Source organism: Pelodiscus sinensis, chromosome 5 (genome assembly GCF_049634645.1).
Source record: "Pelodiscus sinensis isolate JC-2024 chromosome 5, ASM4963464v1, whole genome shotgun sequence".
Lineage (NCBI taxonomy): Eukaryota > Metazoa > Chordata > Testudines > Trionychidae > Pelodiscus > Pelodiscus sinensis.
The window spans coordinates 26,829,179-26,846,907 of NC_134715.1; the positions used below are offsets into that span (position 1 = coordinate 26,829,179).

The 17,729-nt window shown below is 39.9% G+C and overlaps 1 protein-coding gene across 1 annotated transcript in view; it reads left to right on the forward strand.

The window, feature by feature from the left end:
- Positions 1-17,729, forward strand: part of ARHGEF38 (Rho guanine nucleotide exchange factor 38) — a 58,409-nt gene that overhangs the window by 21,555 nt on the left and 19,125 nt on the right. Inside the window, exons 4-9 of the mRNA XM_006119314.4 lie at positions 459-606; positions 3,225-3,242; positions 10,436-10,635; positions 11,788-11,921; positions 14,098-14,202; positions 14,617-14,739. Coding sequence (XP_006119376.1) covers positions 459-606; positions 3,225-3,242; positions 10,436-10,635; positions 11,788-11,921; positions 14,098-14,202; positions 14,617-14,739 — 728 coding nt within the window. The remainder of the gene's footprint in view (positions 1-458; positions 607-3,224; positions 3,243-10,435; positions 10,636-11,787; positions 11,922-14,097; positions 14,203-14,616; positions 14,740-17,729) is intronic.

A 17,729-nucleotide genomic window follows, 5' to 3' on the forward strand; every position in this document is an offset into this window, starting at 1 on the left:
GAGAAAAAACAAATGGACTAATGGGAGGGCAGGGTCGTTATTCTTGTTATGACCCATTTCAGTGTATGTGCACCTGAAAAAACATCAAAAATAAAATTAGTCTGCTCGTTCCTTCCCCCCAATGCCCACACACGATCATTCTTCCTTCAAAAGCTAAACCACCAGTTTAGTTTCCTTGTAAACTGAGAGGGGACCGGCGCAGGCGAAGAGGAGAAAGAGAGCATTTCATACCTTTCCCTGAGGATTTGTTCTTTCAAACTGTTATAATGGTGCCCAGCTATGACAAAGATGAGCCACTGAGGAAGGCATATAATAAATAATGCACATACATACACAAGGTAGCTTCTAAGGAGAATAAAAGTGGAAACCAGCCTTTTTAGCTCTTGACTAATGTTGTGGAAAACACCTTCTGAGATGCTCTTGTCTGGCTTGACATGCTTTGTTTTTCTGTTTAACAGGGGAAGTCTTCTTGAAGATTAAAGGCCCACTAGAAGACACATATAAAATCTACTGCTATCACCACGACGATGCACACACCATGCTCGAATCCTATGAAAAGGATGAAGCACTGAAGCAGCATTTAAAACACTGTGTACAGTCCTTAAAGTAAGATCTTTTCAAATGATGATATCCATCCATAGTCAGCTGCCTGGCAGGGAACATTTTAAATGGAGATAGATGAAAGGTCCCCTGTAAATCCGGAGTTTTATGAGGTTGGCTGGGAGCTCTGGCTTATGCTGCTTTCATGAAAAGATGACAAGCCAGGGGCCATGATTAGATTTCTTGCTCTCTGGGATGGCCAAAAATAGCACAAGGAAGGTTTTTCTTCCTTTAGCTTCAGTGCCCACACTGGCAGAGAAATGCAGTATTAGAAAAGGTGTTGAGAGTACCTTGTCCAGACCTCCCAAAGACCTCACGCACTTCCCCTATCTACTGTAACTCTGTTAAATATACATGCACAGAATAACGTGACTGGAATTAAAATGTCATGTGATGATAGCTATTTGCTTTCTCTAATGACATACTCATAATTCTGTGTCCCTACATCTTTCTCAGGCTACAGGGATGAGAAGCAAGTGCACTGTTAGATACTGTGCGTTGTGGGCATTAGAACTCACAGTTAAGACATGCTGTGATTGCCTGAGTGAATTTGTTCAGTACCACATAACTTCGTTTCCAGTTCTTTAGGGAAGTTCTATTCAGAGCTGGCATGGAACAGGATAATGTGACTTATTCCTAAACCCAGCCATGTGAATCTGTTTCATCTGTTGATGTAGAGCACCTCCATCCCAATACCCACATTTTCTTTCCATCTCCATTTTGCCTTCTCGTCCAATGGCCTATCTTTGACCCCCCCCCAACTCTGTTCTTTCTGGTTAATCCTTAATCTTTTTTCAGGAACTAATTGGGAAAAATCACTATGTGTATTACATTGTGGTTTTTATTTATTTGTTTGTTTGTTTATTGTTTACAGTGACTAAAGATGGCAAGTAGGAACTTTAATATCTGCTTCAGCAAGTGGCAGAAATGTTAGTAAAGAAAGAGTTGAAAGAACACAATCAAAATATATAGCTGTGGTCATCTGAATCTGTTATTGTCCGATAGAGAGTATGGCCCAAAAGTGGGAATTAACTAGAGTTCCTACCAAATATAGACTCCTTTTCAAAACACATTCAGATATCCACAATTATTATTTTTGGAAAATTTCACTCTTAAAAACAATAACATTTTTGTTTGTGTAAGGTATTGTCAGTTTTTTTTAAAAAAAATCTTAAACTGTATCAAAATGATTAAGGAATGGGACGGTTGCTTCTCAACTGATCTGAGTCCAATAGTATTAAAAGAGTTTCATATTAGGACTAGCATGAGGTTTGTGCTCTGCACATGTGTGCAGGCATACTGTATTTAATTATCCTTGTCTTCCATATCATGATTGATGAGTAACCAACATGTCTGAAATTCCGTTGAGCTTGTAGGTGATGCCTTGGGGACATGCTTTGGGGATACCAGCCTTAGTAAATTCTGTAGAATCTTATAATCCAGTGGTGATATTGTGCATTAGCTTAGCCTATGGAATTGATTCTGTGTACATTAAATGTTGCTAGTGCTCACTCCTTTACTGTTAGTTATCAAGTTACTTTGGTATCTAGTTAGTTATTTAGTTACTTTGGTTATCAAAGAGAGGGTCAAAACAACATCAGAAGCACTCGCAAAGCTATCACTGCAGGAACTCTGCAGCACTACAAACCAGCTGTAGTTGATGGGGCTTTGTGGAGGGCAGCCAGATGGTAGTGGGTGAAGATGTTGGGAGGGAATATTGCTCTACATTGAGCAACAGAGAAGTTAGCTGTGAAGAGATGTTGAATTTCTGATTCCAATTTTTTTTTTTTTGCTAAGCATGCCATACTCATGGCCAAATTTCTCTATGTTAAATCATACCTTTAATAAAATAGCCTGTGTAAATATATCTATGTGTTTCTTTCCACAACATTTTTGGTGTATAAATTCATAGTATTTACACATCTGTTGACAGTTTTTGAAAGTAAATCTACAGAGTCTTTCAGGAAGTAAATCTTTTCATTAGGGGAAAAAAAAGGAATCCTAATAAAAATACAAGGGAACTTCAGAAAGACTGAAATATGCCATCCATCTTTCATTAATATTTTATTTCTATTTAAAGAGAATAGAGTGGATATATATGTACCCCAAGAATTTACACTCTTTTAGTTATTTTGTAGGTAGGATTTAAACATTAATCATTGCTAGCATAGTACCCTCAAGTCCCTTATATAAAACTATCTATGAAATGATTGAATTTTATCATCAAAACTGAGTTTATCAATGTCCTTACCAATGTTCCCTCTAATTTTTCCTAACCATGTGCTGAATAATTTTTGTTCTGTGTGCCAAGGCATGTGCCGATGTGCATCACCAATAGAAACACATGCTGTTGGCTGTGGACACTTTGGGAACTCTGCTAATCATCTGGGCAGCCTTGGAATATCTCCAAGGTTACACTGGTCCTTACCCATTAAGAATTTTCAAGAAGCTGTTTCAGCAGATTCACTGGTAACCACTGGTTGCTTTTTGAAGTACTAACCACAGTTGGCCAATTACAGCTGATTTGTGTCATTGACATGCATTAGTCAGTGTTACCCATAGTCTGTATATATTTTTTTTCTTTGAAGCAAGCTAACACTTGTTTTGTTTTTCTCCTTTTACAGAAAGATATATGAGGAAGAGTAAGTATCATGCCAACTTTTTTGTTGCTTTTTAGAAATAAAATAAATTTAAATTATCTCCAGATGTTAAAAAATGTTTAAAACCGCATATATGGAAATACTCAGAACAAGAGCCTCATTTTACTAAACTAGGTAATTCTGTGCAGCAACAGAAATGAGATTCCTCCTAGACACTGGTGATAAAGTCTTTGGCTTTTAATTTCTCTTAATCTATCTGGTGTTCTAATTACTTTTGTGCCAGCTTTGCAATATCTTTCAAAACTAGCTTATGAAGCTACTTAATCTGGTTCCCAATCCTTAGAGCCCATTATTTTGTTGCCTCCCCTCAGAGCAGATATATTTCTGTGATTCTAAAGCATGCTTCCCAAAAAAACCAACAGTGCTGGCGTTTGAAATCCTAGACTAGCAAGCAATGAGCCAAATGCTAGAGATTTGAGATCTGGATTCGAACCCATCTAGTCTCTCTGCGTACATCTATGCAGCAGGGCTAAAACTGAAATAAGCTAGGCAACTTGAGCTACGTCAATTGTGTAGCATAAGTCTAAATAGCTTGTTTTGGCTTTTGGCGCTGTCTACACATCAGGAAGTCCTAGAAAGAGCTCTCTTCCTCCAACTTCCCTTACTCCTCATACAATGAGGTTTACAGAAGTTGAAGTAAGAAGTCCTCCAGCTCGACATTATTTCGACATGTTGAAATAACTGCTTGTAGTGTAGACACAGACTTTGTTATTTTGGAATAACATCAGTTATTTCAAAATAATGCTGCTGTGTAGACATAGCCTCTCAGAATAAAATTCTTTCCAAGCTAATGCCCTAAATAAAGCAATAAAGAAGGGAACATTCCTAAACTGCAGTTCTGGGAGACCCACAAGCTCAGGGTCATCAAAATGGGACAAATGTGAAGATATCTTGAGAGGGGTTAAGAAAAGAAAGTGCTTTAACTACAAATTACAATCCTAGGCAAAATATTAATTATGATAGATGTCGTGCCTCGGTGTTCTGTACCTTTGGTGGTCTGAACTGTCAGTGTCAGCGTCATCTGGTCAGGGTCATCCAGGCACGCTCTTGACAGGACCTCTACTCCGTCAATGATGATAAAATTTCGGCTGCGTGCATAACAATCGGTACTTCCTTTATCTAGAGTGTTAGACCCCGTGCACTTGAGTCAACACAGGAGATCTCTGAGAGGCCCCGGAAACGACAGATACAGGCCAGGTTTAAAATCAGTCGAGCATGTTTATTATCAAATGTGAAGCTCTACCAGTTGGTAACAGAGATCAGTACAATGTTACACCACTGGGCACTATGACCCGCGTTGACAAGGTACCAACACCAGGTAGGCCTATTGCCATATAACAGATATTAACAGCAGTTAGTCAAAGTTAAGCTACTGTGCATTCTGTAAGTTTAGGCAATGACACCTGCCGCTCAGCTAGTGTGCCCCTCCCAAGATTGGCCGGCGAGCACCTTTTGCGGTGTCCTTTTATAGACACGTACAAACAACTTACATCACTTCTTTACGTACCAGGTTGCCACCCTCTGTTGCCTAGTTACCACCCCTCACCTTACGGAAGGGGGGCTTATTTACTATCCTTCATGCTGTCAATCTCGACCCGGTCCTGAACCTAGGTCGGTAGGTGCATTAGTTTTTAGGGAGTCTTTGTACCAAGACATTTCTTATTAAGATGTTCCGTTACTCCCCTTTGGCTCACAGTCTGTACCCAGTGCCTTACATGCTCTATCTAACTTACACAATTACAGTTATCAGTAGGCCTCTCTCTCGGCTCCTGTGTTACTGAACCAAAGTTTTGTTCACTAGACTGCAGTCCTGTTGCTGCTTTCATCTTACAGGCCTCTATTTAGGCCTGCTGACTCCTTGTTACTGACCCTCAACTTACTATATTAGATAAAATTGGTCTGCAAACACCTGACAGGAGTGGGGAAGGAAATCTTAAAAGACAGGAAATTCTAAGTTAAGGGTACAGTTATGAAAAAAAAAAAAAAGAAATGGTTAAAATTGTGACTGTGTATGTGTGTTTGCAGTACTGCTAGTTACCAACAGTTCAAATATAATGATTCAGGCCCCCAAAATTAGGAGATAATGTTAAAAATCATTGAGATTTAAAAATAAAATTAATGCTGGATCCTCTTTACTTACTTCTTGGCATTTTGAATCTCTAGAGATCATGTTTTCAAGCTTCTCTCTTTTTTAAATGAAAGTTCAGCCAAGACTTCACTAGCTGGGGCCTTAAGTAAATACCAAATATCATTAGACTAGTAACAAAAGGACTATTGGCAACACTGGGACTATGTCTAAACTTCAATGATTTATTGGAAAAAGGTACACACGCATATTGTGGTCCTCAATTTGCGTACCTTTTCCCATCTACACTGGGCCACATTTTGGAAAAACCTCCTCTTTTGGAAGAGTCCTTCTTCCTCGTGGAATGAGGAAGACAGGGTTCTGAAAGAGCATATCTGCTCTTCCGCAAAAAAAAGTGGAAGAGCAGACACGTTCCCTGGACTACGCCCATAGTGTAGACATAGCCTGAGAGCAGGAATAGTGAGAACTGGCCACCCTGGCTGTGTCTAGACTACACCTCTCTGTCGACAGAGAGATGTAGATTAGGCATGTCGAAATTGCTAATGAAGTAGGGATTTAAATATCCCGCACTTCATTAGCATAAACATGGCCACCGCTTTTTTTTTCAAAATGGAGCTTTTTCAAAAAAACTTGCAATCTAGACACGGATCTGTCGAAAATAAACCCTTTTTCGACAGACCCTATAATCCTCATGTTTTGAGGAATATAGTATCTGTTGGGAAAGGGTTTATTTTCGACAGATCCGTATCTAGACTGCTGGGTTTTGTTTTGTTTTGTTTTGTTTTTTTGAAAAAAAAGCGGCTGCCATGTTTATGCTAATAAAGCACGAGATATTTAAATCCCTGCTTCATTAGAAATTTCAACATGCTTGATTTGTATCCCTCAGTCGACGTAGCCCTTGACTTGCACTGTACTATCAAAAATTAACATGCACTTTTCTCCCTCAAAGAATGTCCAATAGAAACACGTAAATTGTGAGTTTCTCACTGAGTTTAAATTGAAGGATCCATAACCAGTTACCTCTTAGAGGCCAAACACTGCTTGGCCCTTCTGTGGTTGTAATGGGTGTAAGGAACCATTCTCCTGTGCAAGGACAAGACATAATCACAGTCCATGCACTCAGGAATGCTAAGGAATATTGTAGCACGTGTAGGGAGCTCTGCAAATACCTTCTCCTGGGGTGTCATGTCATTCCTTTCTGGTTAAAAGCCATCAACGAGCCTTTGTCTTGTAGCAATGGGAAGGTGGTTCTGTGTCCTGTAATGTACAGGAGATCAGACTAAATAGTCATAATGGTCCCTTCTGGACATAAAGTCTGTACACCTGTAAATAGAAGGAATGTCTCAATGGGATCCATTGCTGCTTTTTCCATTCCTGCCCTACATAACTGGTTTATCCTGATTTAGAAAGTACACTGTTATTTACTCCAAGCATCTCTGAGGTCACTGGAACTGTGAGGCTACAGACTGTTTTACAGAGTAGTGTAATAGGGAAAACATTGTCTTCAGTATGAAACCTTGCTGCACTTAGCCATCTGTTGGATGGTCAATCAAATATAGCCATTTTCTGCCCTCACTTCTACACGTGCTAGCTCATTGAGTTCATTAGGTTTGCATGGGTGTTAGTGACAATAGAATATAGACCAGTGATTTATTTGCCCAATAGATTTTGTGAAACAGGGAATTTGCACACACAAAAATAATGTTTAAGGAACATTACAAGTTATGACAAACACACACAGCAATAAAAGCTGTCAAACTTAACATAACCCTAACTCGACCTGAACATGTTTTCCACTAGGATGTTGTACAATGGAATTATATATTTCATAAAGAGAGTAAGCCAGACTTAACACCAAATAGTATATTTTTCATAGTTTGCCACCATGACTATTTAGATGTACATGTGCATGCCCCCCACTTCTCCATCTGACTTAATTTTGATGTATGCTGTATGGAGGGTGTGCACTCGACTCGGATGCAATTAAACCAGCTGTGTTTACATGACTGCAAAGCAACAGCGATTTGCAATGAGATTAGTGCAGCTACTTCAGCACTAAAATACTTGCTAAATTCTTGATATGACTGGGTGGCTGCAGTAGCATTACAAATGAATTATCAGCTTATTTTTTTGCATAAAAGAAGTCAGAAGTCGTTACATATCTGTTTAAATTGTGTGCCAAGGCAGTGTTCTGATTGGTTGCAGTGTATTCTAACGGGGGGTATTAGAAACGGGACTATTCTAGGGAGAGTAGTTATCACAAAATAATCTTACTGAGTAGAATTAGATGAGTTGAACTTTGTGGCATTTTTTTGCCGCAGGGAGTCATCATCTCCTAACAAACCTACTATCTTTCAAACCATATTGCTAGACTGTGTCATGCAGATATGTGAACAGAGGGCTGTTTATCACTTGGGCGGCTGTCCAAAGTGCAACTGTATGGAGAGAAGACACTTGAAGATTTCCATTCATGAGGCAGCTTTTAAAAGATTTGCATTCATGGGGCTTTTCAGTGAAAACAATAACAATTTAAGATTATTTTTATTCCTGCTGCCAGAAGCTGAAAGAAGGAAAAACAGCTTTATATTTGATGAAGGATGGATTGGGGGGGAGGGGGAGGAGGAGGGAGGAGGAAGAGAAAAAGAAAAGAGAAATGATTAAAAGGTTTTGGGACATCAAGAGGCTTTAAAAAGCATTTACTGTTAAAACTCCTTTTTTTCATGCAGGACTTTTTATATTTGGTGTCTGTGAGTGAGTGATGGCTCAAATATGCAGATGTCTCTTTTCCAAAGCATGCAAATCATAACTTAATTAGTCAACAGTGCTCCAGTATATTTTAAGTGGAAGCAAAAGTTTTCCTTCCTTCCTTCCTTCCTTCCTTCCTTCCTTCCTTCCTTCCTTCCTTCCTTTCACCCATGCTCACACATTCTGGTTCACCTCTTTATTAAAACTCATATAGTTAATATCACAGGAAATTTTTCCTTCAAGAAACTCTTTTCTCAGGGTGTAATGGAAGCATTGCTCTGTCGAGAAAAACTGCATTACAGGCAAGGTTCTTGTCTTTTTCACAGTATTATCAATAGCTCACCCCCACCTTTAAAGTACAGACCTACAAGAAGGTCCTCAGCAGTTTATACATGGTTTTGTCTCTCATGTGAAGAGACAGACAAACCCTTTTTACTCAGCTGCTGCAGACAGGACTGCATTAACCTTTTGTGGGCCAGGTGCCAAACATATTTGTGAGCTCCCATGGGGGCAATGGAGCATGGCACAGGGAGACCGATCCCGGGAGCAGGGAGCTGGCCAGGGGCATGTCATGGCAAGGGTGGCTCTGCTCTGCCCATCCAACTTGAGGGCACTGTTTACAAACCAGCAGTTGCCAGATGCACAATGGCCACCTAGCCCTGTACTGCCAAATTATCCCTTCCCCTCGGGATTGGGCATGTCACACTATGCAGCTTCCTGCCCAACTCTGGAAATCCCTCATTGATTACCAGACCCATTCTGCACCCTGCACATCAGCCCTGCCCTGCACCCTGTCTACAACCCCACCACAACTGTCCAGTATACTCACAAACCATTCCCTCAGATCTTCCTTTCCCCCTCACAAACCAGCCCCCACCCCCACCAGGCTCTCCAGAGACCCACTCACCCATGCTCTGCTTCCTGGCTGCATTCACCAGCCTGCTGAGAGGTGACAGTGTCTGCCAGTCTGAAGTACCAGTGCAGCCAGGGCTGGTCCAGGGCCAAGGAACTGCTTTGGCCCCTCAGGAGTGATGCCATCAGCCAGGCCAGGGCCTGCCCCCAGCAGGTTCTTTCAGGGTTGCCTGGAGGGGCCCAGCCAAGCTCCCCTCCCCCGATCTGGCTGGTGTCTGGCTGGTGAGTCTTGCCCACATGCTCAGGATTTAGCTGATCACCATATTTGATCACCATATTCCTCGTGGAATGAGGAGTAACGGTAGTTCGGACTAGGAAGCCTAGTCCAAACTACCTAGTTCGTGCCACGTGTAGCTGCGCGGCACGGGGTTCGAACGAGCAGGGATTTAAAAATGGCGGCGCCCAGTTTATGCAAATGAAGCCCGGGAAATTCAAATCTCGGGCTTCATTTGCAAGTGCGGTATGCCTACATTACCCCACTAGTTCGAACTAGCGGGGTAGTGTAGACATACCCTATGAGTCTATGATCCCATTCAATTGGCCAAGCCTGGCCAAGATTGCTAGGATTCTATACCAGTCCCAGGAGGCTGAGCTCTGGGGAGACAGGTGGGCCCCAACAGGTGGTGAGAAGCAGGGACTACCCAGAGCTGGAGGTGCACTGGGGTCTGGCCTGGAAGTGGAGATGGCTTTTGTGGGGAAGGCAGGAGTCACAGCAGGATAGGATGGGACCAGATGGTTTGGGTAAGCCTAGGGTAAAGTTCCAAACTGGAGAAACCAGACCAAATTTTGAATCCTTTTCAAGTTTGCCCATTACTAGCTATAGTATCGACCCTTTCACTTCTGTGGTGGAAAGACAAAGTACTGTAGTTACAGAGATAAGCTTAGAGGTGTAAGGTACAGTGGGTGTAAAAAAGGAACTCTGAGCTGCTGTCACTTTCCCTGTAAGGTGCCAAACCCAGTTCAAGGCTAAGATCAGGTGTAATATACTTACTTTAATACTTTCATTTGGTTAGTTATTTTTCCTGCTGTATCTCTCTCTCTCCCAGCTACTTGGTGTATAAAGTTTACCATCAGACTCCTGTAGAGTCAAGAGGCTAAATTCAGAGATCATGTAGAAATTATATGCTGATAAGTGGATATGACTTAAGGAAGTATAAGCTGGTGTAACTTTCATGCTGAGGGAGCGGAAAGAGTTTTCAATTTACCCCAACCCAGACTCCCCACTGAACGTGTCTTGTAATCTTTCAATTTAAATGGGAATTGTACCTGCGTAACTGAATGCAAAACTTAATGCTAGTTTTGTCATTTTCAGTAGTTAAAAACTCAACAGAAAATTAAAAAGATAACAGTGACTAGAGAGGACTCACGTATTTTTTTCTTCAGGGGAGTTGCCATCTTACATGACAGTTCTGTCTGTTTGTTCAAATAATAGAGGAAAATCAAATTTAATGGACATGGGATCCCTGATGATCAAACCAATACAGCGTGTGATGAAATACCCTTTGTTACTATGTGAGCTCTTGAATTCGACTCCTGCTTCTCACCCTGACCACAAGGCACTGCAAGACGCCTTCGCTGCTGTGAAAGACATTAATGTGAACATCAATGAACTTAAAAGAAGGAAAGATTTAGGTAGGGAACAGAGACGGTATATTTCTTTCTCCTACTAATTGTATTTCTATATTACAGATTTAGGCTGGTGATGATGAGAGATGGTTTCAGCTCCTGTTATGTTACCACAAATAGTGGCTTTATCCCAGCTACAGAACATCGTGGGTGTGTCTAGGCTGGCAAGATTTTGCACAAAAACTTGCTAGCTGTCTACACTGGACGCTTGAATTTGTGCAAGAGCACTGATGTTCTAATGTAAGAATTCAGTGCTTCTTGTGCAAATACTTTGATGCTCCCGCTCAGGGATAAGCCCTCTTGCGTAAGAATACTTGTGCAAGAGGGCCAGTGTAGACAGGCACCTTAATTTTTTGCGCAAGAAAGCCCGATGGCTAAAATGGCCATCAGAGCTTTCTTGCGCAAAAGCGCATTTATACTGGGCACGGATGCTTTTGTGCAAAAGCACTTTTTGCGCAAAAGCATCTGTGCCAATCTAGACGCTCTTTTGAGGGAATACTTTTAATGGAAAAACTTTTCCGTTAAAGTATTTCCGCAAAATCATGCCAGTCTAGATGCAGCCGTTGGGTTCTGAGAAGCAAAACTGGTGTATAGACTACATTGTAGTTTCAAACTTAAAAATAAATACCCAGGTTGGATCATTAAGGATGTAGACTTCAAAACGTGAAAATTAATACAATGTAGTATTGTATACAATACTTTATATAACCTCAGTGATGCTATGTCAAACACTAAGGCAATGTCTACACTGCCCAGACTTGTGCAAGAACATATGAAAATGACGTGCAGTGATGAATATCACTGTGCCTCATTTGCATACTTAATGAGCTGCCATTTTTGCGCAAGGGACTTTTGCGCAAGAAGGAGCCATCTATACTGCTCCGTCTTGCGCAAAACCCCATTCTTGCACAAGAACCATTCTGCCTGAAAAAAAGTGGCAGAATGGCTCTTCGCAAGAGGGGGGGTTTGCGCAAAAAGGAGCCATGTTTGTATGCAAGTGTGTATGCAAATGAGGCGCAGAGAGATTCACCGCTTCACCTCATTTGCATATTCTCTTATGCAAGAGGGGACAGTCTAGACATAGCCTTAAAGTACAGAGCTATGTTACAGCCCTATGAATACAGATTATTAGTTTTGTGAAATTCTCTCTGTCTGCAGTGTTGAAGTATAAGAAGAATGATGAAGAAGAATCTCTTAAAGAGAAGTTATGCAGATTGAATATTCACTCCATTAGCAAGAAATCCAAGAGGGTTACTAGCCACCTGAAAATTCTGACAGGAGGAGAACCACAGGTACTTTGCCATTTCAAATTTTCACTGAGGACTTCATAATGTCACTTGTTATATGGTGTTTCTCGTGATTTCCTGTGTGTCATATCAAAGATTAAAAGATATTATGACCCTAGATTGAAAGGAAAACTTTTCATTGTGTTCTCCACCTTTTCTTTTGGATCTGGCCTTCTCTGCAGACCTCTGACCAGCTGCAAAGAGGTACTGATCAGTAGTTTTCATCACAATGAATACAGAGACCACCCCTCAATAGATGGTTGGTAGAAGATATTATTGCTGTGGGATAGTTACAGAGGGCATTTTCTGTGCATTTTATTCAGCATCATTCAGACTCTGGCCCACCGAGACCACCAAACAAAAGTTATATGCTGATTAATATGGGCAGTTAGTTTTCCCTTACATACATAAGAACCTTTGACTGTCAAAATGATTAGATGATTATACGTTTTTAATAAAAAAAAGGCTGCAGTATGTTGAATGCAAAGAATTAAAACACTACTTTATTGTTCCATTGCCATAACTAAATAATTATTGTGGGGAGGGAAATCAAAAGCACCTAAGCTATTTAAGAGGCTAAGTGCCACTGACTTTCACTGAGACATAGGCTCTTAAGTGCCTAAGATACTTTTGAAAATGGAACTTAGCCTCCTAAGTGAGTTAGGTGCTTGGAAAATGTTATCACAATAAATAACCTAATTAAGGCAATCAAATTATAAAGAAGTGCTTTAATTCTTTGCACTCCAGCCCCATTTTCAAAATTATATCAGGTTCTTAGGAGCCTGTGTCTCAATGAAAGTTAATGAGTGAGTTGCTTTTGAACATTGTACCCTGTATACTTTACTATGGTTGCTTACACAAGAACATTTCAAAAGTTACCTGCAGGGGTATGCCTTTTTTCTGTTTCCTTCCTTTTGAGGAGACGTTTCTCCCTTCCCAGTTATTTCCACCCTCAACATCTCTTTTTTTTTAATTAGAAATTTTACAAGAGAAATACTTCTGTTTTTCCTAGAAGGCCCAATGGTAGACTGGAGGATTAATAATGTTATTAAATCAGTGATAACCATGCAGTGAAATCCTGGGGAAATTATTTTTATTCAGTCTGTTAGACCTTCCTATTTCCTATTTGCTTTTGTTAACACTTGCTGAATTCTAAAAATCTGAGAATTGCTTAGGAAAAAAGACATTTTTGTTAAAGATTCGGCACCCCCTCTCGTATAATTAGAGGTTGAGAAAGCTCATAATGCAAATCTCTGAATCTTTCAATGATTCCGACTGCAAAAACAGTAAATGCTAGATGTGACATTTCTCATATTTCTAAGGGGAAAAGCAAGTAGAAAAGAACTGAGAAACTATCGAGGCCTTCTTTAGACACCACAAAGAACTAAAACAACCCTTTGCAGATAGTGGAACTGTACCATGTACAGGGATGCACTGTGCTAAAGAAATAATGGCAACATCCTTATTTCTGCATAGGCAGTAGCCACCCACAACTGCTTAAGGCTATGTCTAGACGGCGGTATTCCAGAAAAAAACTCTGCCACGGCCAGGGAACGCGTCCGCTTTTTCAGAACAGTTACCGAAAAAGCAGGTGCGTTCTTTCAGCTTCCCTGTGTTCCTCATTTTATGAGGAATAAGGGATGTTCCAAAAGAGGACATGTAAATGGGCCAAATGTTGGGAAAGCCTGTTCTGAAAAAACAAGTGGTAAAAGATCCACAAATTGCAGTTTGCAATTTGCGTATCTTTTTCCGAAAAACCCCCAGCAGTGTAGATATGGTCTTAGTGAGCACTGGAGGAAGCACTGTTAGGATGTGAAAAGACACAGGTATTACCTATCATTTTTTGCCCAAATTTGGTCATCAACAAAAGGGAAGGGTTGATTGATAAACATAGATGTAACTGCAAAATAAATAAATAAATAAATAAAATAATTGTGCTTTCTCAGTGCTCTACAAAATTCAAAATCTTTATCATACACATTCCAGTATCCTTGATTTTTCCTCTTTCTCAACCTGATAATGGTAGGTGGGTTTGGAAAAGTTACTGAAGTACAGTGATCCAGCTTTAAGGAGTGGAATGTGTGGTCTTTTTTTTAGATTTTTCTAGCAGATCTTTGGCCATTCCTTTGTTTAGCCAAACCTTTCATTGCTACCATAACCATCATGTAAACATCTATTTCAGGTGAAAGACCAGACCTTCAATAAGGAAGAAAAACTATTCAGAAGTTTAGAAAAGACTGTGAAATTTTGTGTGAAGAATATTTCATTCTCCCTTCAACATCTGCAGGTGAGTATACCACACACATGCACTTATGTGAGCTAGGTACACATAAACCATATATGTGAACTCTTTCACACACACTTCTCACAGTATCATGTAATACTCAAAAAAGCACTGCATACATAGATTAAAAATGCAGTGTTTTCTGATTGATCCCTAATGGCGTGGAATAATCTGATAGAGTGAATGGTGATAAACCTGTTCCTTGAGAAATATACAACACAGTTGGACAAAACTTAGGATAATATATCATAGGAAAAAAACCTTACACTGGTAAGAGATGGACTAGATAACTAAAGAGATGTAAGCAATGGAAAAAGCCTATGGTTCAAATGAATATTATTGCAGAGTTTGCATGAACAAGTATCCTGTATTGCAGCAAATTCTCAAAGTTAATTGTCTGACTTTATTCCTTTCTAGGATTCCATGCTTCTAGCGGCACAGAATATAACTGAACTACAAGGTATTTTACACAACAAAGATGATGAAGGCAATGGCTGTTCAAAAATGCCAAATAACATTGGAAACCCTCGGGAAGGCTTTGTAAGTTCATGAAACATGCCAATATCACACAGCTAGCAGCATGTATGGGTCATACATACAGATACAATGAAGGGAAAAGAGCATGAGAAAAATATAGCTTTTACAAGTTTCTGTGGGAAATAAGATAATTTAAGTTACAAAAATTCCTTTGTAAGTTTCAGTTCAGTGTAAAATGGATCAGGTCACTCCTTAAACTAGCAGTGATGCCAACTCACACAATTTTATCATTAGTCTTATGGAAACTGATGTTCACATAAAGCCCCAGCACCTGGAATCCTATGAATTGCAGCTTTTCTTTTCCTGTATTGTTACCTTTTTCTTACCTATATTTCCTGTATTGTTACCTTTTTCTTACCTATAGTTCTGTCCCTAGTGGTTACAGAGAAAGACTGAAAACACAAATCCTTACATTAAAAAAACCCACCAAAACCAAAAAGTACTCCTGGGACTGGCTATACAAGTTAAGTTTCAGTCTGGAGTGCATCTTTCAAGTCAGGGCAAATGTCTGCCTGAACCAGGCTCTCAAGCTAAACTAACTCTTTTGGCCATAGGCAAATTTTATATCTCCTTTGGCTTAGCCCACTAGTATTTTTCCACCTAACTCAAAACAGAGTCTCTGTACTAACAACAAACACTTTGGCTGTGTCTAGACTGCATCCCTTTTCTGTAAAAGGGATGCAAATTAGACACATCACAATTGCAAATGAAGCGGGGATTTAAATCCTCCCCCCTCTTTATTTGCATAAACATGGCTGCCGCTTTTTTCCGGCTCGGAGCTTTGCCGGAAAAAAGCGCCAGTCTAGACGGGGATCTTTCGGAAAATAAAGCCTTTTTTAAAGAGGAATAAGGGATCTTTCGGAAAAGGCTTTATTTTCCGAAAGATCCCCGTCTAGACTGGCGCTTTTTTCCGGCAAAGCTCCAAGCCGGAAAAAAGCGGCAGCCATGTTTATGCAAATGAAGCGGGGGGGATTTAAATCCCTGCTTCATTTGCAATTGCGATGTGTCTAATTTGCATCCCTTTTACGGAAAAGGGATGCAGTCTAGACACAGCCTTTCATGTTAGGTCTACACTAGCAGATAAGTTTGAATTAAGATACTCAACTCCAGCTACATTAATTATGTAGCTGGAATCAAAGTATCTTAAATCACATTTTGACACCATCCACACAGCGGGAAGTCAACGGGAGCACACTCTCTCTTCGACTGCCCTTACTCCTCATAGGAACAGGACTACCAGCACCGATGAGAGTGCTCTCTCAGTTCAAATTAGCGTGTGTTCACTAGGACCTGCTAATTCGAACCCCAGAAGATCAATTGTGGTAGCTTTGATCTTCTCTGAAGTGTAGACAGCCCTGTGACAGATCACTCCATCCCAACTAATGAAAGACAAACTAGACAAGCTGTTCCATTCCAAAACCAAACCACCAAAACTGACTCCATAATTGCAATTCTACTTCCTTTCAAATTCCACCATTTAAAATAATTGCATCATTTGAAAATATATTTTTAAAAATAAATAAAATGAACATAGTGAGCTAAGGGACACATGATTTGCCCTTTTGGCTCATCACAATGATCCATTGAGGGAGTAGGATTTTGCAAAAGTGGTATGAGGTACTTCAGAAGAAGGCACAAGAATCTCCTCAGTGGACAAGTATGCAATAACGTGTGCATAAGGGAAGTTTCTGTCTAATCTCTGTTGGGCCTGTGACCAGAAACAGAAAAGTTTCTCTCTTCTTTTTTTTTTTTAATCGTATCTACTGTAACATAAATGCTTACAATAACCATAAAGATATATTATCTTTCTTTTAATCCTACTAAGAGCTTGGCAACAAGGATATCTTCAGCAATGTGTTCCACAGATTAATTATGCATTAGGTAAAAGGGCATTTCCTTTTAATGAGTTTGAAACAGCTGCCTTTCACTTTATATATCCTCTTGCTTTTATATTGTGAGACCAGGTAAATGGAAGTGCTTGATTTACCTTTTCCATCCCATTCATTATTTTGCATATCTGAATCATGTTCCCTTATATTCATTTCCTTTGAAAACTAAACAGTCCTAGCCTTTACAATGTCTCCTTATATGGAAGTTTTTCTATGCCTGTAATCATTTTTGTTGACTGTCTTGAAACTACTTCTATTACTATTATATCTATTTTAAGTTAGTCTGACAAGAACTGAATACACACAGTATTCCAAGGAAAGGCATATCACTGATTTATATGCCTGAATTACAATATTTTCAATACAATTTGTTATTCAGACTAACATTTTGTTTGCACTTTTGATCACCATTCACCAGGAGCACAGTTTTTCATTGTGCTGTTCATGGGTTTTTTTGGGTTTTTTTTCCCTCTGAGTACTTATAGTGGAGAACCCAGTTATGGGGCTGAAAAGTTTAACTTATGTCTTTCCGTGTGCATTACCTTCCATTTGTCAATATTGAATCATCTCCCCAACCCTTAGTTAGGGCCAAATCAAGAATAGCTTCTCCTTTTCTTTGTTCCAGAACCAACAGTCCCAATAAACAACTGTTTAAGGTGCTGAAAAATTACTTATCTAAGCATTTGTCATAGGTGACTGCTTTTCATATGAAAATGGAAAGCTTTGTTCACAGAAAAATGATATATCAAAGGCCATACCAATAAGAAACTATCACTGTACATCAGTCCTCCTCTGGAAGAACCCCTTCTGGAGATGATGGACAATGTAGCCTTTTGCAGCAGTGGTTTGTGTTGTGTAGGAAACTTTTTTTGTTAGTGGTCTGAGTGCATAATTTATTTCAAAGGACTATCCAGCAGCCATTAGATGGTAATGACTTTCAGACACTAGCAGCCTGTGATCTAATGACTTGTAGCTGAAATGATTTTTAAGTGTGATATTAATCCTTTGAGCCACCTGGCCCTTCATAGGTATGTTGGGGTTTTTAAAATATTTTATTTAGCCACCAGCCCTATGAATTTGACTCACTTTCAGTCAACAAAAGGA